Source organism: Rhamphochromis longiceps, linkage group LG14 (assembly GCF_057381845.1).
Source record: "Rhamphochromis longiceps isolate RC_006_pf linkage group LG14, R_longiceps_female_GT1.1, whole genome shotgun sequence".
NCBI classification, from domain to species: Eukaryota; Metazoa; Chordata; class Actinopteri; order Cichliformes; family Cichlidae; genus Rhamphochromis; species Rhamphochromis longiceps.
In genome coordinates this window covers 702,427-728,813 of record NC_140570.1, presented here as the reverse complement: position 1 = coordinate 728,813, position 26,387 = coordinate 702,427, and the positions used below count along the sequence as shown (strand labels likewise).

At 40.8% G+C, this 26,387-nt stretch overlaps 1 protein-coding gene across 1 annotated transcript; it reads right to left on the bottom strand.

The window, feature by feature from the left end:
* Positions 1-4,814: 4,814 nt before the first annotated feature.
* On the bottom strand, positions 4,815-23,077 carry LOC146653345 (alpha-2-macroglobulin-like protein 1). The gene is made up of 34 exons (XM_085379271.1): positions 22,901-23,077; positions 22,536-22,692; positions 22,270-22,322; positions 21,953-21,973; positions 20,545-20,710; positions 20,385-20,469; positions 20,146-20,308; positions 19,093-19,210; positions 18,897-19,006; positions 18,649-18,813; positions 18,276-18,503; positions 17,880-17,943; positions 17,660-17,805; positions 16,749-16,898; positions 16,454-16,597; positions 16,279-16,360; positions 16,018-16,186; positions 14,901-15,126; positions 14,613-14,739; positions 14,323-14,444; positions 14,160-14,211; positions 13,920-14,003; positions 13,460-13,636; positions 9,965-10,040; positions 9,609-9,765; positions 7,912-7,986; positions 7,151-7,313; positions 6,870-7,057; positions 6,452-6,697; positions 5,806-5,930; positions 5,357-5,447; positions 5,199-5,267; positions 5,012-5,117; positions 4,815-4,852 (listed from the first exon to the last, which is right to left on the bottom strand). The coding sequence occupies exons 1-34, from the start codon at positions 22,949-22,951 to the stop codon at positions 4,815-4,817; spliced, it is 4,194 nt and encodes a 1,397-aa protein (XP_085235397.1). The 5' UTR covers positions 22,952-23,077.
* Positions 23,078-26,387: the final 3,310 nt, after the last annotated feature.

Below are 26,387 nucleotides of genomic sequence, written 5' to 3'. Positions count from 1 at the left end.
GCCAGGGCATTTTTGTCAACGTGGGTTTCACGTTTCGGCCCCCCTGACATTACCTCGGACAGGGGCCCCCAGTTTGTTTCTGAGCTTTGGTCTGCTATGGCTGACGGCCTGGGAGTCAAGGTCCACCGCACCACAGCATACCACCCGCAAGCTAATGGGATGTGCGAACGGTTTCACCGGTCACTTAAGGCCGCGCTCCGGGCTTCCTTAACAAGTGGCGACTGGGTCGACCGTCTTCCGTGGGTTTTGCTGGGATTGCGTAGCGCGGTTAAAGAAGACCTCGGGGTTTCCCCGGCTGAACTGGTCCTCGGCCAGCCTCTCCGGGTCCCTGGGGAATTCTTACCTGAGAGTCCTCCCCCATGTTTCGATACCTCTTTGTTGCCTTTTCGCTCCCCAAGAAACTCATTTCCTGTTCCTGGTCCTGTGCACCACTGCCTGCCTGACACTTTTGTTCCGAGTTCGAACTCTGCTCGTTTCGTTTTCATCAGGCACGATGCCCATAGGACTCCGCTGCGTCCACCATATGACGGACCATACAGGGTTCTTAAACCAGGCAACAAACATTTCATTTTGGACTTTGGCGGTCGGCAGGAAGTTGTCTCTGTTGACAGACTTAAGCCTGCACATGTTATGCAAGAGGATCAGGACTCCGCTGCGTCCACCATATGACGGACCATACAGGGTTCTTAAACCAGGCAACAAACATTTCATTTTGGACTTTGGCGGTCGGCAGGAAGTTGTCTCTGTTGACAGACTTAAGCCTGCACATGTTATGCAAGAGGATCAGGTGGTCCCGGCCCAGGCCCCAGTTGATGTGGGAGACGAATAAAGAAGGAGTGAGAACTGAGAGCTCTGTGTCGTTGATGCTTACCTCCACAGTACTTCTGGGCTGCTCAAATCAAAGCGGCAATGTTTTATTTTGTTAATGAGCAAACTCCAGTGTGGGTTTCTATGGAGTCTATAGAAATCAAAATTCCCCCTAACTTATATCTTTACTCAGCCGACAGGAAGACACTAAATATGCAAACTAAGAACCCCTTTTTAAAAAACACTATAATGATCTGGTTAGAAACACATAACTACTTGGGAGAAATGATCCAACTGTCTCGGTTTACTCTGATATTTGGAAATAACAGCTTTCTTCCTGGTAGGGCGGATGCAGGATTTAAATTTTGGTTCGATCAAGGTATAAGAAAAGTGTCTGATAAATTTAGGAATAATACTTTTATGTCTTTTGAACAACTTAGAAGTACTTTTTCTATTCCTGTCAAACATTTTTTTTAGATTTCTTCAATTAAGACATTTTATTCTTTTTTTTTTTTTTTTTTTTTTTTTTTCTCTTTTTTGGAAGTGACATCAGAAACAGCAGCATGTGACATCACGTGATGGCGGAGCTTCAGTTCATCCTTTGTCATCCTTTTTTTTTTTTTTTTTTTAATAGGACAGGGGGAAAGAATGAAAGAAAGAGGGGGAGAGGAAGAAAGAAAACCAAAGGGGAGAAGAGACGGTGAGAAGGGGGGGAAGAGAGAAAAAAAAACAAAAACAAAAAAAAAACTCCTGGGTCACCTGTATGGAGAGAAAGAAAAACAAAAAAAACAGGGGAGACAGCAAACAACAAAGAGCAACATAATAATAATAAAAAAAAAGCACCATCACAATAAACTAGCTAGTCATAGATATCAATAGTTACTAAATAGTAAACGATATTGTGCAGCACGCAAGATAGACAGCGCACAGTGTGCTTTGAGGCAGCAGCCAAGAAAGCTGTAGTCCGCATCTGTGAATACCCATGTGTACACCTGTGTGCATACCTGTGTGGATCAGCATGCTTGCATTCCAAAGGTTTCTCCATGTAATGATCTGCTAGGGAGTGTGGGGAGCCACAGCCCTGTCCTCTATGGTATCAAGCAGGTATGGAGGAGATCAAAACTCCAGACATCCAGAGGCCCCCAGAACACAAGAGACCAAGGAAGACCCACAGAGGGGCAGCCGCGCCACTGTCCCAGAAAGAGCTGAGGAGAGTCCCAGATGAGAGCTCATTCAGCAGCCGCGGAGCAGAAGCCAGGGGGAGTTGCAGTGACGCGCCCGTGAGCTCCGCCGGCAGCCAGCTGTGCCTGAGTGACCGAGCCCCAGGCCGAGAGGCCGGGGGCACCCCACCTCCAAAGTGGCCCGAGCGAGCCCCAATAAGCGGCCGCCAAGGAGTGAGCCGGTGTGTACCCGGACGCCCACCCCCAGATACAAAGAACCACCAACGCACCGATACCTGAGGGAGTCCGCCACCGGCAGGGGAAGTGGTGGTGGGTGGAGATAGGCCTCCAAACCTTGGAGGGCCCGAGATGTCCCCAGAGAGGTGGCGTCTAAGACATTTTATTCTAACCACACAAGGTGACAGCTTAGAAATCCCCACCTCCTCCTCTCTAGAGAGCACAGTTATAAAGCATCTAAATGGGAGAGGCCGAGTTTCTGCATTGTATAAATTATTTATGGAAAATTCCAAAGAATCAACAGAGTCTATTTTAGAGGCTTGGAGGAAGGATTTGCAAATGGATATATCTGATGATGAGTGGTATAAATCATGCTCCTTGGCCCAGAGTCAGACATTTAATGTGCAATCTAAACTACTTCAATATAAATGGTTAACAAGACTCCGTCAAAAATGCATCATTTTAACTCAAACATCCCAGACTCCTGTATTAAGTGTGGAGTGGACAGGGGCACTTCATTTCACAGTACATGGGAGTGTCCACATGTGAAAATCTTTTGGGAAAAGGTAATAAATCTGTTAAGTCAAATCACTGGTGACGTGATTCCACTTCATCCTAAAATATGTATTTTAAATATATACCCGAATAATTTTGTACCTGCTGCAAACAACAGAGCTCTGTTAACGACTGGACTTTTAGAAGCCAAGCGCTGTGTTGCTATGTGCTGGAAAAATCAAAAAATATGTGGACTATCTCAGTGGCTTAATGGACTGACATCTATACTATCTATGGAGAAAATAACTTATGCATTAAGAAATAAACTGTTTGGGGCTCTGTGGTAAAAATTCTACAACTTTCTGGAGAACTGCAGCGTGCACACTGTGGACTTAACGGCCTGAAACTCTAACTTGATTTGTATATCTGCTCTTCCCTTCTGTTATGGTTTGCTTTGTTTTTGTTTCTATTACTATGTTGTTGTTGTTGTTGTGGTATTTTTTTTATGTTCACGGTGCACCATGTAAAACTGGTTAATACCAATAAATAAATGTAAAAAAAAAACAACTCTACTTTTAAGATTAGGCTTCAAACTTTCCTTTTTGCTAAAGCATATAGTTAGGGCTGGACCAGGTGACCCTGAATCCTCCCTTAGTTATGCTGCAATAGACGTAGGCTGCCGGGGGATTCCCATGATGCATTGAGTTTTTCCTTTCCAGTCACCTTTCTCACTCACTATGTGTTAACAGACCTCTCTGCATTGAATCATACCTGTTCTTAACCTCTGTCTCTCTTCCACAGCATGTCTTTTATCCTGTCTTCATTCTCTCACCCCAACCAATCACAGCAGATGGCCCCGCCCCTCCCTGAGCCTGGTTCTGCCGGAGGTTTCTTCCTGTTAAAAGGGAGTTTTTCCTTCCCACTGTTGCCAAAGTGCTTGCTCATAGGGGGTCATATGATTGTTGGGTTTTTCTCTGTATCTACTGTACAATATAAAGCGCCTTGAGGCGATGTTTGTTGATTTGGCGCTATATAAATAAAATTGAATTTTGAGGTGTAACATCGCAAAAACTGAACGATTTGAAGATAGGGATTTGGTTTTGACTTGGAAGCTGGAGGTTTGCAGAGTTGAGTCTCCTGATTTGTGTTTAGTTTTGTGAAATTTTTTGTATTGGTTTTACATTTGACAACAAACTAAAAAAGGAAATCCACTGCAGACGTACTCATTGTTTTAATGTTTATAGTGTTATGTCAAACCGCGTGGATCCACTGGGCATAGGCATAAAAGGCACCTGATACCAAAGTTGCAGGTATGAAAACCCTGTACCAGAAGTGAAAAACTAGGTGGCTGTAGCTCAGAAGGTAGAGCAGATCATCTGCTGATTGGAAGGTTTATGGTTCAATTCCTGGCTCCCCCAGTCTGCATGGGTGTGTTGGATAGTGCTTTGAGTATTCCAGGAGAGTAGAAAAGCACTATGTAAGAATCAGTCCATAATGGTACAGGTTAGCAGCATGTTTGTACAAACACTGCAAGTTGACTGCAACATAAAAAAAAGTTAGCACCTTATTCCTCTTGATGAAAACTCAGGAAATATCTGCATTTGTACTTTCCCCAATCCACCAACTTGCACCATTGAGTTTATTGGCGTATGGATTAAATACATGATGTGAAGCATGGAAGAACAGAGACCACTTTTAAGAGCAGAATTCAGATCAATTTATTATATTTCCATCATGCATTCATTTCATGCTGAATATGTGCAATACATACACAGCTGTATGTTAAGTGTGGCACAATACCAACAATATGCTATTTGTATAAACACAAAAAAATATGGTAAAAGCGAAAGGATGTGAAATTATTCTGAAATTGATGATGACGTCAGGGTTTCTCTCTTCAAGCTGCAAAAGAAGCAATAATTTAGTGAAGCTACATTAATTATTTGTTGCTTTTTCATTTACCTGAAAAACTGTATTAAAATATCAGGTTATTGTCAAATTGGTGCACATTTGTTGGACAGGCAAAAAAAAAAGGCTTCCTGTAGGTGTTCCTGTTTGTAGTTCTAAAGTATTACCTCACGGGTAGAGGAATTCCCTCTCAGACAGCTGACCTTCTCAGTGTGGATAGAGGTATTCATCTTCAGCCCGGTTACCTGAGAGAGAAAAAGAGCCGGTAAAAAGACTGAGGGTGACTCTCTTTACATGTCCAACACACTTAAAACTTCAGTGCTTCAAGTCCTGTTAACTGCTCAGTTTGTTGTACAGCTCCACTAAGGAGCAACATGTGTTGGTGTGCTGTGCTCGAGTTTTACTTGGCTCATAGTAGTCATAGAGCAGGACCACAGCAGGCTTCAGGTTGTCCACTGGGAACTCCTCTATGAGGTCCAAGCTGTGTTCTACAGGTGTGTCCTTCACTAACTGCACAGGAAAAGACACAACGCACTCGTTAACAAGTACAAAGATCATCATCTGGTATTTCTCACTGTGATGTCCTCTCACCTCTCGTAAGTACACCACAACATGATCTTCCCTTTGTTCAACACGATCCACCAGCTGGGCACCTTTGAGCTGTGAAAAGACAATGTTTAGTTCAGTTATCTTCACTCTCACTGTGGGAATTCTTACAAAATTCCTGTGAGTAAAACGTCATAACTGACCTTGTCATAAGACTCTGGGTCTGGGACGTGTCCAGAGAGCAATTTGATATCCAGGATCACCATGTTTGTAGTGCTCTGCGTTCCAGTGTATCTGCAAAGAATCACTCATGTTACTGACTGGTGCTAAGCATAGGCTATCTGCTGATTTAGCATGCTGCTAAAACAATACCTAACCCTACTTCCTGGATAGGTTTCCAACAACTACGCCACAGCAGTCAGTTACACTTGCACTTTAATGTCCATCAATTTTACAGTATCTGCAGCCTGCTGTGTGATCGGTTAGCATAACTGAGACTAGCCTCGCCCTCCAGACCAATCACTATGTTTGTGATTGGAAAGGAAGGTTGTTGTTGGGGTTTGGAGTAGAAACTACTACATTTCTCAGATGCACATCCAGCAGGGCCTTACATTCCTCTACTGTAGCAGTAATGTGCTTACTGAGTACTTACTGGGACTTTATCAGCAGAGTGAGTTTGGGTCGGGAAGACTGACTGTTGTGGTTATACTGCACGTTAACCTCCACGCTCAGAGTTGAGGAACCATAAGGATTTGGGATGTTGTACCGAACAGCAATCTGAAACAAAGTTAACCAAGAAAGATTTTATATTAGGATTTCTGCTCTATTTTCCTATAAAATATGTTAGAAGAAACAGATGTAGTATGTAGCATAGATTAGGTGGCTCCTGCACAGGAGGTACAGGTCACCTACTGATCGGAAGGTTGGTGGTTCAATCCCTGGCTCCTGCAGTCTGCATGTCAAATATCCTTGGGCAAGATACTAACCCCAAGTTGCTCTCCGATGCATCCATCGGAGTGTGAATGGGTGTGAATGGCGTTAGAAGCGCACTCAGTTTAGAGACAGTGCTTGTGAGAATAGGTGTGAATGTGGCATGTTGTATACAATGCTTTGGGTACTAGTAGAAAAGCGCTATATGAGAATAATTACAGTAACACAGAGTAAACTTGGCTTAAAAGAAAAAAAATCGCCATTGGCTACAGTTTTGACTACGCTAACATTTATTTATTTAATTTAAATGACAAGTGAACAGTGACTTCATCTTTATTTGGAACAACCAGGTTGATATGGGCACTGACCTGCACAGAAACACTTGTGCTGCCTTTCATCTCCACGATGTACTTCCCTGCTATGTTTTCCACTATTATCTCCTCCTGGTAGAGCAGTCTGTTGTTTCGGTTGACGTGGAACGTAACCTGGCCACCAGGAGTAGCAACTGCCACTTTGCTTGAGCCTCCTTTTTCTGAGCCCTCTTTGCTTGAGCCCTTAAAACCGAACACCTCAGTGGAGTAGAATGCCAGAGCCTGAAGAGCCACCACTGTGTCCTATATAAGATGCAAATACAAAACAGAAACTACTTTGAATACGGTATATTCATATTAATACGAACATTCTCTCACTCACACACAGTAAACACTGGACTGAACATTGTTGCAATCATGGGTCAATGGCTGACCTAACTGAGGCTTTTATATACACTCTATGGGAGTTCACTACCTGTGTTGAGGAGAAGCCTCCATAATAGGTCTGCTGCTCAGTCAGCCACCTCACGATGCTGAAGGCATAAGCCAGTTCTTCACTGGTCGGGGAAGCACTGATTTGGGCCAACAGCACGTAGGAGCTGATCTCCACTGACAGGGAGGCGGACGTTTCTGTTGATTTCTGAGTCCAGTAGATGAAACTGCCTGAGAGCCGCACACAAACAGACACAGAGACACGACGTAAGCTGCATTTCTGATGACGAGGGATTGATGGGTTCCTGCATGAGGCACCTTCACCTTGCTTTTCTGCAACCTTGTCGAGGTACTCTAGAAGGTGAGCGCGGGTCTCCACGTCTCCTGCCAGGGTGAAGACGTACGCCAGCAGAGCTGTAGTGTAGGTGTTGCTGAGGTCATTCATGGAGTCTTTGAGGCAAGCCAGGCTCTTCTTCACCACAGAGTTCTTTAACAATTTTCACAATTAATGTGTCAGAACAAAATTCAGTATACTGATCAAAACAACAGGAACAAGTTTCAGAGTTACATGTCAGCAGTATGTCAGTGAACATGGTCTTATCTCCCTGCAGCAAAACAGAACAGATGTTGATGTCTTTTATGTGCATAATAGCAGTCAGTGAGTGAAAGACTTTTTAATTATCACAGTGAAGAATGAAAATGTTTTTGTTATGAGATTTTTTTTAAATAAAGCTGATAGTTGAGGCTGGATCAGGTGAGCCCTTAGTTACGTTGCAATTGGCCTTGATCTTATACTTTCTGTTGTGAACCCCTTAAAACTTCTTCTGTCATACTGCTATAAAATAATAACCACAAATGAATAGAAAAATAAATTCAAATTACACATCAAAAGACTAAAGTCAAACAGGGGGGAAAAGCCCCCAAAAGACAAAGGCAAACACGCCACGGCTCTCTGTCCACAGATGTCAGCATTATAAACCCGTGGTGTGACCTAGTGAGCTTTTCAGTTCAGCAGGATACATCATCATCTCCAAAGGAAGAGCACACACATGTGAATTCTTTCAGCCACAGGGGCATCTACCTACTTTTGCACATTTCTTATTCTCCAGAAACGTCGCAGTGATGTACGCAGTGAGAGTGACTTCGTCCGACACGCCACCCTGTGGATAGAAAACCATCAAAGAAACTTTATCAGCAATGTGCCTCCAACGTGCAGGGATGTGAATTTCTAACCTGCGCATACTGTAGACAGTGTGAGTGTCGTGTTTCAAAAATGTGTCCTACATATTCTAATAAACAGTAGAGGTTTTAGATATGGGCGACATGGGCGGTTGCCCGGGGCAGCATCGTGGTTGGGGGCGGCATCACGGGCATTGGGAAAAAAAAAGAAGAAAATGCTCGTACTCATGCTCCCCCGACGTCAACCAGCGCATACTGGGAATAGCATAGGCACCGATCGGTTTCCTATCGCCCATTTGCTGGGAGTAAGGGCGCCCTCCGTTTGCGAGGTGCGCCTGCTGCTTGCGGCTCAGAGAGGAGAGGGCGGGGCTGCGGGGGAGTCTCTGACCGGCTGGAGGGGCATCTAATAACCAACTCGCAAAATAAAACAAAATAAAAACAAACCAACAAACACGAAAACACCAGACTTCATGATACAGACTTATAATTTGCACCGATGTTTTTTCGAAATTCTATATTCAAAAAAAAAAAAGCGAGAGCCCTCGGTGCGCCTGCTCGCTGCTGAAGTCAAAGTAAACTTTATTGTCATCTCCGCTACAGACAGTCCAGCAAATAGAGAGACGAGACGACGAGGCTCCAGTTGCAGCAGTGCAAGTAAACAAACAATAAATATAAGAAGAGTAAGAAAATAAATATACACTTTAGGACTCGGGGTAAAGGATCAATAACAATTTAAAATTTACAGTTTGATGATTTAAAGTCTCACACAAGCCATCGAAAGGGGAGGGGCCAGCTGCTTCCAGATAGAGCACATTTCATTCATAATGATGTAAATCCAAGCCCACTATGTGTTCATGATCTGAATCCTGGGTTGTGTGAAATCCCAGAAATCAACCTTAGACAAAGTGAATCTGTGAACTAAGGTGTAGGTCTGTTAGGTTATGTTGTGGTGATCCTCGAGTCCTCGAGGAGTTGTGTTCATACTGGAGTGCAAAATTAAAACCAATGGAAGATGGACAAGAAAAGTTCAAAGCCATCAGGTGCTCAGTTTAGAAAAAAGAGAAAAGAAGAGGAGGAGAAACGAGCAACAGATGCAGGTAAGCAGACGTGTGATTGGATAATGGCAGCTCATCCTGAACCAATCAGAGTCAGAATACTTTATTAATCCCTAAGGAAATTATGTGGGTTACAGTTGCTCCAAGAATAAATGGTAAAAATAGCAACAGTAACAGACTAAACTGCAAACAATACATCATGTTACAGATTTTAATATTAATTGTCAGTTGTTGATTTGTCCAGTTCTCATTGTGTGACGAATTATGATGGCTGTTTGGTAGCTGTTTGCATACAATGCATACTTCATGTGTGTGTGTGTGTGTGTGTGTGTGGGGGGGGGGGGGGGGGGGGGGGGTGCCAGAGGGAGTGTTCGCCCAGGGCGCCAAACAGGCTAGGACAGCCACTGCTAATAAATGTAACTTCTACCTCCAGATCCAGTCATTGTTTACATATTGTAATGTGATCTAGGCTGGTATTATTTATGGATTATTCTATGAGTAACAGTTTTCTAAGTTCTGACAGGCAGTTTCATGCTATACAAGTGTACCTTCATGCCAATGTGAATGAGTCTCCCTGACATTTTAAAACAGCCATTTTCTCGTTGTTGATTTTCCAGCCATGTGTTAGACTCTTCAATGTTTCTGGGATCGATGTGAATGAATTTCTCAGCTCGTGCAAAACATTTCACCACAAAAGCAGTCAGCCTGAAAACAAGTAAAAACACACAAAAAACTACAGTTTTATTACCGTTTAAATGTAATTTAAATATTTTTGGAAATGCGAGTGAGAATGATAACAGGATGAATCACATTTCATGAAGAGGCAACAACCTCACAGCAATTTCTCTTGTGTCTTAAATGTGGGACACCATATAACTGTGTGAATAACGAGTGATGTTCTCACCAAGTGCTTCCCTCCCCTGTTCCAAATGCACTGTAAGAACCATCAGTATGCTTGTATGTCAGCTGATTTTGGTAGCCTGTAAAAGAAAAGAAAACTGATGTACGTGACAGAAAAACAAAAACATGAGCCTCTGAGAAAGAGATACCACACTCTTTGGAAAACTTATTTTCTTATTTTGGTTTAGAAATTCTTATCTCACTGAGTGATTACTTCATACTAGAAGTGAGGAAAAGCAAAGCCCAAATGTAAGTGAAGGAGGGTGTAACATGGAGATTTCCCTGCAGACATGCTAACAGATATCAGGTTGTAAGCTGTTTGGATGGGCTTGAGAAAAAAGCATGGCTGATTGCGCTGGTCTGTGCAGAGTGAACAACATCAGACTCCATCTCGTTATTCTGGTGAACCACCAGTGCACAAGTGATCTACAAACCCTGACAGCAAGTAGGTGAATTCTCCCATTTCAATATCGCTAGCTATCAATAAAGAACAACTTACTGCTTAAAAAAACCGAATGAAAGTGAATGGTACATTGGTTTCTAACATAAAACTACTGAATGCAGTCAGCGGCAGTACAAAAGTGACCAATTTTTTAGTTTTAGTCTCTTTTTTTCCCAGTGAGTCGTCAGTTCTGAGATTAATAATTATCCCTCACGTCATACTGGGCTCTTTTTGTGCCACTTTTTTCATTCGTATGAACGCCATTTCCACTGTGTTGGGTGTAACATAGCCAAACTTGCCACCCGGTTTCGTTTTTGTAAAAAATTCAAATTTTCAGTCTGATTTTCTTACATCAGCCTAACACGGCTTAGCAGCAAAAATACTCACACTCATCACCCTAGGGACCGTTTTGTGCCCCATTGAAACCCATTATAAACGCTATTTTTCACGGCAAAAAAGTTACGGTCAAATCGATCGTGATCGGTTATGTTTCCGTTTCCGTTTGCAGTACTGGCCTTAGAGTTGTAATTTTTTTATTTGTCCACCGGGTGGCGCCCTTGCTCCACATTTGACCCCGGGCTGGAAAACAGCGGACTGCTTAAACAGGCCTGCGGGAAACGAAGCCTCATTTCCGGCGTGCAGCAGCGGCTTCGCCCGCTGATCGGGCGGGACCATTTTCGGCCCCTAGGACCGTTTGAGGGTGCATTTTTTTTTTAATCAACAGGAAATGACGTATTTGTTGTGACGTGGTACCGGACGTGTGTGTTGGAAAAAGGGGTCCGACGCAACATGCCCCGGTCATCGTCGGGAGTTAACCCGGGAGGATGCACTGATTTCGGCCTAGAGGAGGAGCATTTGCTGCCTGGAGACCATTTTCTGGTCCTGAAAAAAAAAAAAAAAGGCGATCGAAATGAAGGTTGGTGCCAATCTTTAGTCCATCTAAAGGCCTAATTATAATAACAATCAAATATTACTTCAAATGTTTTTTTAAAAAAATATTTCGTTTTGTTTTGGGGGGCTAAAAAAAACGGTGCGCTCATGTAATTAAACTGCGATTAAAAGGGTTAAAACCCCCGAAATATAATTAAAACTTTACATGGATAGTTCAGGGAGAAGTAGTTTTAAAAGACTGGCTAATTTAAAGTGGAAAAAAATATGAATATATAATCTTTTTATAGCATTTTTCGGGCGTGGCAGAAAATGGTCCCCAGGGTGATGAACGTAAGTTTTTTAAAGGATGACGTGATTAATTAGCTAACATAAACCAATGCAAGCTGCAACCAACCACTGTACTGTCACAAGATGACGCTACAAAACCAGAACCAGAACTTTAAGCACTTATTTCTTGAATCCAGGTTCCTATTCAGAGTAAATATATCGCAGAGTAGCGCTCCATGGTGTAAAATAGGACAGGGAGAGACTAGCAAACATGTCTGAAGCACTACACTGAGGATACGTCATCATAAGCTGAAAGCTGCATGGCTTTCTGTGCTCTGCACACTGTGGTTGTGGTACTTTTACATATAAATGAGGATCTGTTACAGAGGAGTTCACACAATCAGACACATCTTGATGTTGCACAATGGCTCCTAAAAGAATATTTCGGAGTGCGGCTTGAGGAAAAAAAGATAAAAGTCTGTATGTATCGATTCTATCTGAATAAATTTGACAGTTGAGTTTCTTACCAGAAACTTATGTATGAACATACTTAACAGTAAATAGACACAGTTCATTTTAACCTGAGATAACAGATTTAAATGATGATGATGATGTTTCTCTGAGAACATGCTTGTTTTTTGTCAGCCTGTTCCCCAACTCAAGGGGAATTTTTGATTGATTGTATGGCTGGCATTAGTTGTTATCTACTTACCAATGTTTGTGTGTGTGGTTTTTGTTTGTTGTTTGTTTTGTGTTGCAATTTAGAGTTGGCTTTTAATTTTGAACAGATTCAATTTCATATACACACAGTAGTTTTCACCTGGCAAGCACTGGCTTAAAGTAATGAAGTTCTCCTTCATTTTAGCTGATGTGTTTGTCATTAGAACACGCTTTATTGGCTGTTTGCTTTACAGCATAAGTAGAACTGCAGCATCATGCATAATGATAAGAGCTAGTGTTTTTCTCACAACATTAAAAAGGTGTTTTGGTTTGCTATTTTAACATAAAACCTATGAAATGTCCAAATTGCTCAAAATTCTGCTCATATTTTATTAATATACATTTTAAAATAAAATAAGAAATGTAATTCATTTGCCTTTTTCTACTTTGTGTATATGTGTTCCTCTTCATCTAGTTATGAGCATGTGTGTGATTTGTATATAGAAAATCCTTCAGAGCCTTCAGTTTTCAGGCCCCTCTTCTGTGGAACCAGCTTCCAGTTTGGATTCAGGAGACAGACACTATCTCTACTTTCAAGACTAGGCTTCAAACTTTCCTTTTTGCTAAAGCATATAGTTAGGGCTGGACCAGGTGACCCTGAATCCTCCCTTAGTTATGCTGCAATAGACGTAGGCTGCCGGGGGATTCCCATGATGCATTGAGTTTTTCCTTTCCAGTCACCTTTCTCACTCACTATGTGTTAACAGACCTCTCTGCATTGAATCATATCTGTTATTAATCTCTGTCTCTCTTCCACAGCATGTCTTTATCCTGTCTTCCTTCTCTCACCCCAACCAATCACAGCAGATGGCCCCGCCCCTCCCTGAGCCTGGTTCTGCCGGAGGTTTCTTCCTGTTAAAAGGGAGTTTTTCCTTCCCACTGTCGCCAAAGTGCTGCTCATAGGGGGTCATATGATTGTTGGGTTTTTCTCTGTATCTATGAAGCGCCTTGAGGCAACTTATGTTGTGATTTGGCGCTATATAAATAACATTGAATTGAATTAAATTGATTGCAATATCTTTAGCTTTTAGTTTGGTTCACAAAACTTCAAGATTTTATTTTCAACATTTTCTACTTAAAGTATGTTTAACTCAGCTGGTAGATCTGGCTTTGAAATGTCCTAACCTAGGCATGACTTTTGCTTTCCTTGCTTTAGCTTTAGAGAAGTGCTGCACTCACCAGTGATTAGATAACTGGTAGCCTTTTCCTCGATGGTTGAGGTGAGCTGCTGTGTGTCTTTCAGGTACTCGAGGATGAAGATGTTGGGGGCGAGGAGAGCCATGTTCTGCTCTCCACATCCACTTGGCAGCTGCAGCAGACTGTCGAGGTTCTTCAGAGCCCGACCGAGAATGTCACCTGATGGAAAAAAGTCTCACTAAAGCTGAACATGTAACTAACCCATCATCTAATTTCAAATGAGTGAAAACATGCCAACAACCTAGAAAAATACCAAATACATCAAATGCAGTACTTTGTTGTAATCCGATGGTACTTTGAGTATGCTTGCTAAGCTTAAAATCAACTCATGAACTTCTAATAGAGCAATAGGTAGGAAAAAACAGCCTCACAGCATAGTCTTTTAATATTAATTGAAACATTATTTATATATCATATGTAATTTTTCATGTAGTAGGTTTACCCAGGACTGATATAAAAGCATGGGCAGAATCTTCAATCACATTGTACGGAAGTTCAACCAGAACTTCTTCCCTCACAGTTTTTCCTGCACACAGACAAAAACAGCCACGTTACATGGGGAAGAGTACAAGTGTGGTCATTTCTTCTATTAGTTTAGTGAAATTAAGTTAACATTTATTGAAATAGTGGTATTAAAAGAAAACTGCTCTACTAGGCGATAGCCTTAGAAAACCATGCTGACCTTCTGGGAGTAGTAGCAAGTTGAAGGTCTTTGTCACTTCAACTCCCTCTGGCTGAGGGACATGAAGATATAGCATTAACATTTATACCAAGATGGATTGACTTTCTCCCCCCCAAAAACTAAGGTGGTGAACACATTAGCATCTTGTGTTTATGGCACCAACCTTCACTATGAGGGGTTTTGTCACCACGTCGATGCGACCTCTGTCTGGAACAGTTACGGCCCCAGAACCACATAAATCCACTGAAGCCACTGCCTCAGCAGACACAGTCACTTCCACAACCCCTAAAACACATCAGCGAAAATGACTTTCAAAATCCTGCAAACGATCAAACCCTCGTTATTCAAGGGATCTCAGTGTCTAATGATTCAAAGGAGAAGTGGTGGGAAAAGGGGCACATGGCTCCTTCACACTGAGACCCTCTAGCATTTGCTCCAAAGCTTGACCCTCACCTAAGGCCGATGGGGTCAAGCTCCAGCTGAAGGTCTTGCGCTTGCTGGCACACAAACAAGATGTGGTTTGGTCACCAAACAGGGAGGTGAGGGTGTAAAGTGAGGAAGATGCTGGTGTTACAGTGATCTGTTCCAGGGACAAACAATACATTTTAAATATAGACTCTTTTGAGGAACAGGTTTAAATGTGCTCAGTATTTTCATTCATCTCAGAAATACTGAAGTTTTTCTTTAGTAATTCTGTGATTCTTTGCTGCTCGTCAGAGTTTAACTAGCAGCACAGATTACCATCATGCAGCTGGTCAGGTAGCTGAAGACAGTTGCCTTCAGTTCAAAGAACTCCCCCCGGATGATAGAGTAGGGCATGGTGAGCTCGAGGAAGAAGGGCTGGAAGACTTTCAAATCTTCACGAGGAGCCAAACCAAAACCCTCAGAAGACAAGCAGAAAGCCTCCGTCTCCCAGGTGGTGATGGTGTCTGGGACGGTGAGGGTCATTTCCTCTGTGCCCGATTCTCTGAATCAGCCCAAACACACAAGAACATTCTGTCAGGGGCTAAAATATACTCAACAAAACGTTTTTGCAGTGTGTTTTAAATGATGCAGTATTGGACACATTTTTGCTGAAGAACTTCTAACAATAGCAGCACAAATGTTTAACCTCTTAAGCCCCAACGTCCCCTGATATGGGGGAAAAAGGCAGGAGATCAGTTAGGCTTGAGAGGTTAACTGAAGCTACAATTCCAAATCAGTGATTGTTAATTTATTTCAAACAGGTAAACAATATACAGGTACATTTAGAAAAGAAAATAAGAGAGAAAAAAATACTAAACAAAAGTCAGCACATTTCAATATTGCTACTGTTCTGATTCAGTTACATGTCGAGAGGGAAGAAGGAAACACTTATTTAATCCCACCCCTTTGCCATAAATGATCAGTTAATATTTAGTTGCTTCCTTACTGATATAACCTGTAACAACAATAGTGAACAGATTTCTGATATACTATACACTATAATATCACATCATGATTTTTTTTTTTTAAATAGAGACATTCACTTAATTTCAATATTTTCCTTTTCTTTATAGTTTGAGAAGATCATATTTTTATAACTCTTTTTGAACAGTTTTATGTTTGGACGTCGCTTTAATTCCATATTCAGACTGTTCTACAGTTTCACTCCATGCACAGAAACACAAAAGCTTTTTCTTGTAGTACGGACCTTCCCTGTTTTGAAGTTGCAAAAACTCCTTAAATTATAACTTCCTTCATCATCAAAAAACAAAATGCACATAAAAATACTCCAAATCTTGATGGGAGAACTGGTGAATCTTTGGTTTCATTATGCACTCAAAGACTTTTCTCAAGCACTTAATGTTTATCAAATCAGTTTACAACACAAGCTCACCTAACGTCTACCAGATCCCATATCCAAGTCTCTGGGAAGAAAGTACGGACTGCTTTTATGGGTGAAATGTCAGGAGGAAGTGCCGGAGCACCAGAGGCAGCTGCATCTGGTATTCTCTCTAATATGTCCAACTTGTATACTTGATAAGGACCCTTCCAAAAGCACTGGTCTACAAAGAAAGCAGAAAAAGAGATTGAAACAACCATAAAGATAACTGCTTCATTTTTCTTTCAAATGATCAGCATCACTCTTCAAAGTCACCTCGATAGTATTCTCTTCCTTTGTACTTGAGGCATGAAGGCAACTGAATAACCAAGTTGGTTGCCATCTTCAGTCCTACACTCTACATAATCCAGCACATACAAATAGTTCATTACAGGAAAAACAACAAAAAGCTTTTTACTAAATATGACTTACAGGTACGTATGCAGATTACCTGGAAAACAGTGTGGGCATCATTTCTGCCACTCTCAGGAAACGGCAGAATTGATCTTTTTGGTCTCACTTCCATGCACTCTATAGGATCTTGAACCTCATATGGGACATAGGTTGCTTTCCTGACAGGAAGCAAGTCATAAATCTGAAAGAAAATATGTATGTATGATCTTTCTACTGTACACTCTTACTCTTGCCAGCTGTTCAAAAGAGAAAAGGAGGGGCTGTGCATTTGGTATTGAGCCTTCAACATCCAACATCCCACCTGACCTGGTGGTCGTTAAAAACGCTGTTACCTTTTCAGCATTCAGAGTCTTCCCCGGCTCCTTGATGAGGACACTCTGGTCGATGGCACTCACACCACACAGAGAGTGCGGCAGGGCCGTCACCTGGAAGTTGGTCTCATCTCCTGGGACAGCTGAAGGTGGTACAAAATGTACCGACACCTGATGCACACAAAACCCAAATGAAACCATCCAGATGTTAATATGTGAGGTGAACTCTGGTGGTGAACAAAGGTGAACTTTGAACAAATATTTGGCAAGTAAAATCATGTGATACAAATGGATCTGACTGTATTCTGTATAAATAAACACCTGTAATTCGAAATGACCTCAGGTTTTGTAATGTTTTGTAAAATCTAATCTAAAATAATGAACATGGAAACATTACAATTTGGCATAAAATGATAACAATAATCTTTTTGAGTTGAGGTTACTCACTTTGCAAAGTACTAAAAATTAGTTTTAGTAAAATTAGCAACATTTCAATTTCAAAAAATCTATTTTAAGTTGAAAAGAAGATAATTATTTATAGATTTTTTTCATCATTGTAATTTTCTGTTTGAATACTTTGAACATTGAGCTGGACAGGTGACCGATGGATAGGTACAGAAAACCATATAAAAAGTGTCACTTCATGGCCCGTGTGACCATGGTAACATGAAAACACCATGCTTACTCAATGTGTTGCTTGCTTGTGGAAAGTTAACTATTTAAACATTTATGGCCAAATTACATATTTGCGCATGAACTGGCGTACTACAGTCAAGTCTGATTTGCATGTGATGGCTCCAGAAATCTTTAACCATGACATGAAAGAATTTTTGCTGGTACACCTACGAGTAAATGTTATTTCAGGTTAGCCTTATTGGCTATCTTGATATTGATAATTTTGTAAAAGCGTCGACTAAGTAATCTTTACTGACCTTGTTAGTGAAGCACTTCTCAGTGGAGAATTCAGCACTGTGAGCGATCACATTCTCACTGGGGAGGACAGCATAAGCCACAATCTGGATGTCTGGTGTCATCTCAGGAGATACAGTCAACTTCAAGGACACCTCGCCCTCATTCACTGAAACACAGAGCATCAAAAGCTACTTTACTGGGAAAATTTGAAAGTCAAGATCAAAGCCATGTTTAGCACACCTGTTTGAGATGTAACTTTAAGCTCTTGATGTCCGTGAACGGAAATAACTCCTCTGGACAAGACCTTGATAATTTTGGAGAAAATGACACAAGGAGACAGTCAGCAGCAAATATTCACTTCCTTTCTTTTTGCCGTTCTGCTTTGGTTCTTTCATGTGACTTGATTGAGTAAACTAACGTGACTGTTAAAGCTGTTCATCTTAAATTTTAATGAAAGCACCTACACATTAAAAAACAAACTTTTTTCAATGGTGTGACTTTGACTTTCTTGGTCAAGCGCTGTATGCACTACCATACAGGTTCTTATCATGGTGTAACAGAACGTTCAAACTCCACGCTGTCATTGAATAACATTAAGGCCTTTGACATGCGTCTTTCTACTATGTATTTTCTCACCAGATACATCAGATCCACAGAGCCTGGGGCCTCTCCCACGATCGTGTACCAGATAGATATGGCTTCTTCTGTCTCACACGGAAGAGGTTTGTCCTTCGTCTTTACCTCCAGGAAGCTAACCGTTTTATCATCAGGAGAAGACGGTTTGACCATGGACAAAGTGTGAGTTCCAACCTCAAAGAAAGCAGTTCTATATCCAGCGTAATCCAGAGTCGGCGCCAGGCTTGCCTGGTTGTGGAACAAAACATAAATGAACGAAGGAGGGGAACATTTGGGCAGAAAGTTTTAGCTGTTCATGAAATCACAGCTATTTTATATTATAATATATATATATATATTTATATTATAAATGTCAGTGCAGCTTTTCACTTACATGGAGTTGGACGTCCCCTTTTAATTCGTTTGTGCTAAGTGAGAACACGGCAACACCTTTCTCGTCAGTTTTTACATTTTGTATTGAGCTCAGGGAAATGTCTCCCTCAAAGAGGTACACGATGCGGTCAGGAATGGGTTCACCATTATGATAAACAGCTTTGACCTGTTGAAAGGAAAACGATGATGTGTGGATCCACAGGATTTCAGCTGTATTACAAAATGATGATAACTGAGAAAAACACTTACTTTTCCTTGCACATTTGTTCCTGGTTCATAAATGTCGGGAGTATCAACAAAAGACACTCTTCCAAGGACATATGAAATCGTTATGCTTTGCTTTTGTGATATCAAAACACCTGAAAAAAAAGCAATAGATATGATATATTGTTACAATACACCAAAGTGCGTCGTTACAATAAACTAAATATGAATATAGTCTTGCCTGTGCCCTCCTCTTCCATTTTAACGGTGATGTCCAGGATATCGTTCAGTGCTGTTGAATCAACTTTGTTGAAGTTTGACATGTTGACGGTAAAAGTGGTACAGCCTTCCTTATCTGCCTAGAATATATTGTGAAAACAAAATAAAAGTTGATATTAGCCGTTTCTCAGCACGACAGCCATGGTGATACCCGTCATCCGAGTTTGCTCCAAGAGTTTAGCAAAGCAAATCATTCAGATCTGACACAAACATCACATATATGCACATTTAAAGCAGTGGATCAGACAGTCTTCAGACAAAACAAGCCTAGTGCTGAAGGCCCTAAATACAAGGGCCTTAAGTTAGTCGGCCTTACACTTACTATTACTACTATCTTCTTTGCTTTTGCGTTAAAGTAATGACTGATAATATCTAAACACTACTGGTCTGTGCACACTTACAAGGACTAGTTTGACAAATGACTCTTTGAAATTTGCTGCTTTTCTTTTAGTGAGTTTGAGTTTTGCTTTGGGCTGTTGCCGTGAAGTCAAACAATTCAAAAAGGTCAAACCAAAAAATGTTATTAATATTTTTACAAGGATTTTAGAGATTAAAACATTTTAATTTGAAATGTGACTGACAATTTAAGAGAGTTCCCTCTGAAACACGGAAATACTGAAGAAGGCACAAAATACTCGGATACTTGTAGTCTGAGAGTGAGTTGTAGCTTTGCAGGGATACTCCACACCAAGTTTACGTTTGGTAACATTGTAGTGGTTGTATAAATTATGTATATAGTGAATGCGTAGTGCAGGAGTTTACACATTCCCAACAAAAAATGTTTCTGGTTTGCTTCCAGGAGGAGACATAAATCTCTTTGGGATTGCGCCAGGAAAGGCCTCGTGCCTTTAAAACATCACTCAACTAAATGAAATGTTTGTGAATAAGGGAGCAGTTATAATTCCTGCCTAATTTATTTTAATCGCACAAACAAACTTGAGCAGAAATTTGTAATAAAGAAGAAAACACCCTCTATGCGAACTTTGTTTCTGCAGTGATGAAACTGAACCTGTACCTGCTTTGTCTCTGAGTGACACACAGGATTTGTGTCATCATGTGAATTACTCTCATCAATGTGCTCTGCAACTCTGATCCACTCTGAACCGTGAAAATGTCCCAGAGTAGGTCGGCACACACCTACAGTGACCCTTCCTGGCACCGGCTGCTTAAATGTATACCTGTTAAAATTAAAAATAAATACATAAATAAAACAAATAAGAATAAAATCTAGTAGACATCTGTCAGTTTACTTACTTTGAACATATTTGAGCCTTAAAGCTCTGATCTCCAACACTCACTTCGTCAGGCACTTTTATAGTTACATCGAATTTGGGCAAAACTGGGGACAAAGTGTCCGTGTCAGTGTTTAAGCTTCACTGCAAATGGGAAGAGTGTAACAATCAGCCCAACTTACCATACTTCTCCACCGTGAAAGTGTAATATACTTTGGATTCACCCATGGTCACAGTGATTTTGTATATTCCCTCACGAGCCTCAGAACTCAAGAAGTATGAAAGCTGCAGTATTTTGTTATCTGAATTTGTCTTGAGCCACTGCCCGATCCTGTTCCCGCTTGGATCCTGTTACATGCAAAATGAAAGAATATAATTAAGAATATAATTAATAACCAAATACGTGGGTCAAAGAATTATTACTTCTCTCAATTTGACTTTGAAAGGTGTTAATCATACGTATATACAGTGTTGGGGAGTAACGGAATACATGTACCGCCGTTACGTATTTAAAATACAAAATATGAGTAACTGTATTCCGTTACAGTTACCGTTTAAAAAGGTGGTATTCAGAATACAGTTACTTTGTTGAAATAAATGGATTACACTGCTGTACTTTCCTGTTACATATTGTCGCGGGTCAGGACTGTTTGGGTTTTGTTTGACAGCTACGTTCTGTTGTTCCAGGCGGCAGCGCTACGGTTGCCATGGTTACAGGGCGACGCTCTCTCTCTCTCTGCGACTGTGTGTTTCCTGGGTGAGAGAGCGCCTTTTCGTTGTTGTTGTTGTGCTAAGCTAACAGGCAGAATGCTACAAGCATAGCTCTAAAGAATGTAGCATCATGGGCAGTGTAGTCCGTGCTGCAGGGAGAATGGACTGCCATACACGTTATGTGTCTGTGAGCGAGGGAGGGAGAGAAAGGGGAGTGGAAAGGTACGAGTTGTCGTCGAGGAAAAACGGGAGCTGGAAGCATGTAAATATAATAATAACCACTGCAGCCAAGAAGAGTGCCTGACGAGCCCAGTTGTAAGTAAGCTATTAAGACTCGACTGTACACCGTGTTCGTGTTTTCCTCCGAAACATTAAGCAGCCTTTCAACGCCTCTCTCTGTCTCTCGCAAGAAAAGTTGACCCACACAACAAAGTAAAGCTATTTTTCGGCTACGAGCCGACAGGGACCCCGCCGTATTAGTCAGAGGTCCCTTTACTACAGTTCGGAGTCGCGGACCTTCAGTAATAGTAATAAATCACACAGCAATAGTACATTCACGTTGTTGTAAAAAGCATGATAATATATTAAGTAATCCAAAGTATTCAGAATACGTTACTGTCATCGAGTAACGTAACGGAATACGTTACAGAATACATTTTAGGGCATGTATTCTGTATTCTGTAATGGAATACATTTTAAAAGTAACCTTCCCAACACTGCGTGTATATTATATGTATTCACACATTAAACTCTTTAAATTAATGCCATGATTTGTTAAAAACAACAATAATAATAAAAACATGAATAAAATAAACATAGTACTATGACTTGTGTGTTCATATTGTTTATTTATTTTTAAATGCACTACTGTGTTCTTACCTCCAGTTCGATGATGTCATACTGCAACAAAGGAAGGGAAAAAGGTTCAAAGAGCACAATGGTTTCATGTCATCTTGCAGTGTTACAGTTATTAGGCTTTTTTGTGAGTGCTCCACACTTTAAAATGATAGCGGCTTCAGATGAATTCAGATGAAGATTTATGTAAGCTACATAATGACAGCTGGGAGGTAGAAACCGCCTCTTACGACTTCACTGGATAAGTAATCCAAAATTCATGGAAGTAACTCATTTTCATTGCATTCATTCAAATGCATAAGCTGTCCGTAAATAGGACCTAACAAAGTTTAAACACTCACCAGTGTACTAGCAGGTCTCAGCTTGGAGTCCAGTGTGACAACTCTGAAATGCACTTCAAGACACATCCAAAGAGACTGCGTGAAAAATGATCTCTAGCAGTGTCACAAACCCTAAAGCTCATTATATTCATTATTAATTATATTATATAACTTCTAATGGCTTCTCTGAGTTTAAAACTGTTGATGTTTGGGGATACATTACTTATACTTCCATATCATGCTTATGCTGCATTGTTGGGACAGATAGCATGATTGCTCATTTTTACCTTGTTGTCCGGGGAGATAGATGGGTTTATCTGTTTGGATGAATGTCTGCGGTTTGTAGGCTCTGATCAGGACTTTTCTGACTTCTTCTGACTGAAACCCGCTTCCTTCAACCTTCACCTGAAAATCCATCACCTCTTCATTTGTCACAACAGGAACCTGGAAGCACAGGATATTTGTTTGGCTATATGTTTTAGCCAGTTGCTAAGTGGGCACATGTTTCGAAACTAACTTGGACCTCACACATTTCGCTCTCCAGCTTTTCTATTAAAGTCATGTGGATGATCAAAAGAGAGAAAAATTCTTTCAAAAACAAACGGGCTATATATATATATATATATAAAAATACTTCTTTTGGGAAGCTCACCGAAAAAGCAATGCAGGTATGAACATCTTGAATGCACGTGTGCAGTGACATTAGGGTTGCGCTCTTCGCTGTTGATTTCAGGGTGACATTCACAACCACGGGCTCAGTGAGCTCCAGAACGCTGACACAGAATTTGGTCTCAGCTCCAGACTCAAGAACTGCAGGAACTGCCACTAGATATTGCCTGCAGACACAGAGATACACACATACAGCAGTTACCTCTATGGATGTGAAAAAGAAAAAATCTCAAATCAGAATTCATGTGCACCAGTTACAAATTTCACAGGACATAAAAAAAGAATCGATCATAGAGGCAAACTTACGGTCCAGGTCCTGCTTGGCCCACATGCGCCCAGCTGACAAAGGCGCACAACGCCCATGTCCAACTCAGAATCCCAGGTTGACCCATAACTGACTATGATGCTCCTCAGAGTCAGCGTCTGTTAAATAGCTGCCGATGCAGAGGCCCCACCCATCTTCAGCCACACCACAGACAGCACACACCTTTGTTCCCCGTTCCAGGAAAATGAGAAGTAAATATTTTACATATTTCATACTGGTTGACGTGTGCCTTCAACTTTCAGTGGTTTAAATAGAGTTTTTAACTTTTTCATTTGTGCCTTACAAAAGAACTGAAAGAGATCCAGGAGATTGTTTTCTATTTACCCTCTATCATAATTTATATCATACGTTACCATAATGATAATTGAGTGATTTGTATATATCATATTTGTATACATTAGAGCTATTTCATACATTTGTAAAATCTGTAACATATTTATAATAATAATACATTTTATTTGAAAACGCCTTTCAAGACACCCAAGGACACTTTACAATAGAATAGAACACATAATAGAACAATGACAAAATGAAGAACAATAAAAACAAAAGCACAAAATAGAATAAACAAACAACAGGTTCACAGTGAATATGCAGATTTAAATAGATGGTTTTGAGTGGGGATAGTGTATTGTTTAAATAGTTTAGTCTGTCACTGTTACTGTCCTGGAGCAATTGTAACCCACGTAATTTCCTGATTGTGATCTGGCTCAGAAATACAGATTTACCATGAAGTTTAGCTGACAGACCTCTGTCACTACATCTATTTTTAGATAGACGAGTGACGATTATCTGCACAAAGACAAGAGGAAAGAAAGCCAAAGGGGAGAGAAAGAGACGCTTTTCCACTTAAGCACTCAAAGCATGTGTCATTCACCCGTTCATATGAGCACTTTTTTCTATACCTGAGTGTTTTCTGTTCAGCATTCACACACATTCACACTCTCAGGGATGCAAACTGGAGACTGGAGCAGCCAGAGATTGAACCATCTACCTATTTTAAAAGATACAATTCTTTAATGCATTAATGTGTATGCATTCCCATTTAAAAAGAATGGAATTACACAAATAGTCATTGGATTGAATAATTTTCTGCTCATTGATCCAATCTAAACACAGGGACCTGGATGTCTGGCCTAAACAGAAGACTTTGGGCTTCAATCGATGGGACAGTCTTAGGCCAAGCTGCAAATGCAGCGGATCAAATTTTTTCAGAAATGAGCTAAGTCTGAAGAAAGGATTTACAGTTATCCCTCCATCATCTATCGCCCTTGGAGTTGTCTGATAAATTCACATAGGCTGTGCAGAGTGCACAAGAAGAAGATACCAAAAAGTCAGAGAAACCAAAACAAGAGTGTGACAACAACAAGGACACTGCTGGAGTTTGGCAAAAATAATGATCTACTTCATTCCCCTTAAATGTCAGCCGCTAAATAATAATTGTGAGCAGATAAGAATGGAGCTCAGCAGCCATCATTATCAATCCCCAAGGCTAAGCACGGCTTTCTGACAGGGTGAGCCACGTGGAGGCACCAGTGTCTGGCCCTTTTAGTGAGACACAACAACAACATCAGAGCCCAGTTTCCTTGACTCTGTGTCAGCATCTCTGCCTGGTCATCTGCAGGCTGCTGTCAGCTTCCTTTCAACTCCAGGTGTAATTTCAAGGGTCTAGTTCCCAAACCACCTACTTCGCTTCAGCTTCACTTCTGACATTCTCATCATTACCTCCAGCAGCAATAAAAGAGACAAAAACACTCCCTGAAGGCATTCAGAGAGCTGGCCTAAAGAAACAGTCAGTGGTGTCAAGGGGGTGGGAGGTGCAGGAGTGGGGATCACAGGGGATAAGTTTACCTTGACATTAATTCAATGAACAAAAAAAGATTTTTAAAGTGACACAGGAGAGAAGAAAAATAACTTTCTGAGATCTAATTTATCATCAGCAATGATCCTAATCCTAGTCCAAAGCCCTTAAACCAACGTCTTTAAGAAAATCAAACAGGACTTTATTTAACCTTCTTTCTATTTGTTTAGAAGAAAAACATATAGCTCTGCATGTGAGTTAGTTTTTTTTAAACATCCATAGTTTCTGATAGCATAGAGTTTGTTATAATTTTACTCCAATGCAAAACCTCTGAAGCCGTCTTATAAAGCACTATGCAAGAGTTTCTTATTTTCTTTCAGAAGTTTAGATTGCTGGCATGCTTACTCATTTTAAAGAGAAACCATTCTGTTTGCTACCATTTCTGTATTATAACTGCTGGGCTCTGTTTAGGGGCTTTGCATTATTTATTTTTCTTGCTTAGGTGCAGCCCGACACAGCAAATCCAGCATGTCCAAATTAACACTGTCAGATTTGATTTCAACACTATTAAAGTGTCTATATGGGTCCACACCAGAGATTGTTAATTTAACTCTTTTTGGAGAGTTGGTACGTTAACTCTGATTTAGTGTTAAACACTAAATCTGTCTGGAGTTGATAATTTAACACTTACTAATGCTAACTAGGTGTTAAGAGTTTATATATTAACTCTCAAAGAGTATTTTAGTTTAACTACGTAAGAGTTATCTTCTAATTAATTCTAAAAAGCGGGAATTTTACTGTTCTGAACTTCTAGACATTTCTTTTGGAAATAAACATTTACTAAAAAGACACAATGGTTTTTGAAAAACATTTATTCTGAACTGTGCACCACAATTTCAAAACATTTTCTGAAAGATGTAACAGTATACATGTTCTCACTTTCATTAGAATTTTGTTTATCAAAAGGTCTGACATAGGTGAGCTGGTAAATGCAAATAACAGCATTCTCATCACTTATTTCTTCTGTGGCGTGTTGGGGGAACAGCTAGTTCTCTCCCATCATGCCTTGGGACATGTGCTGCTGTTTAGATGTTCTTGTTTTATTGTTTATGGTGACGTTACTTTTAACTGTTATCTTGAATGTTGTGTTTACGCTGTGGTGCAGAATCACTGACAGTTGTTGTTTTGTAGAGAGAGTGCTGTACCATGAGTGACTTCTGTTGTGCTGTTGTTGAACATTGAGGCACATTGTAGCACCAGCAAGTTTTTAGAGCTCCCCCTACTAGCTTGGGGTTGAATAACAAGTATTACCGCGGAAGCACTAGCTGGTAGTCTAGCTGTACA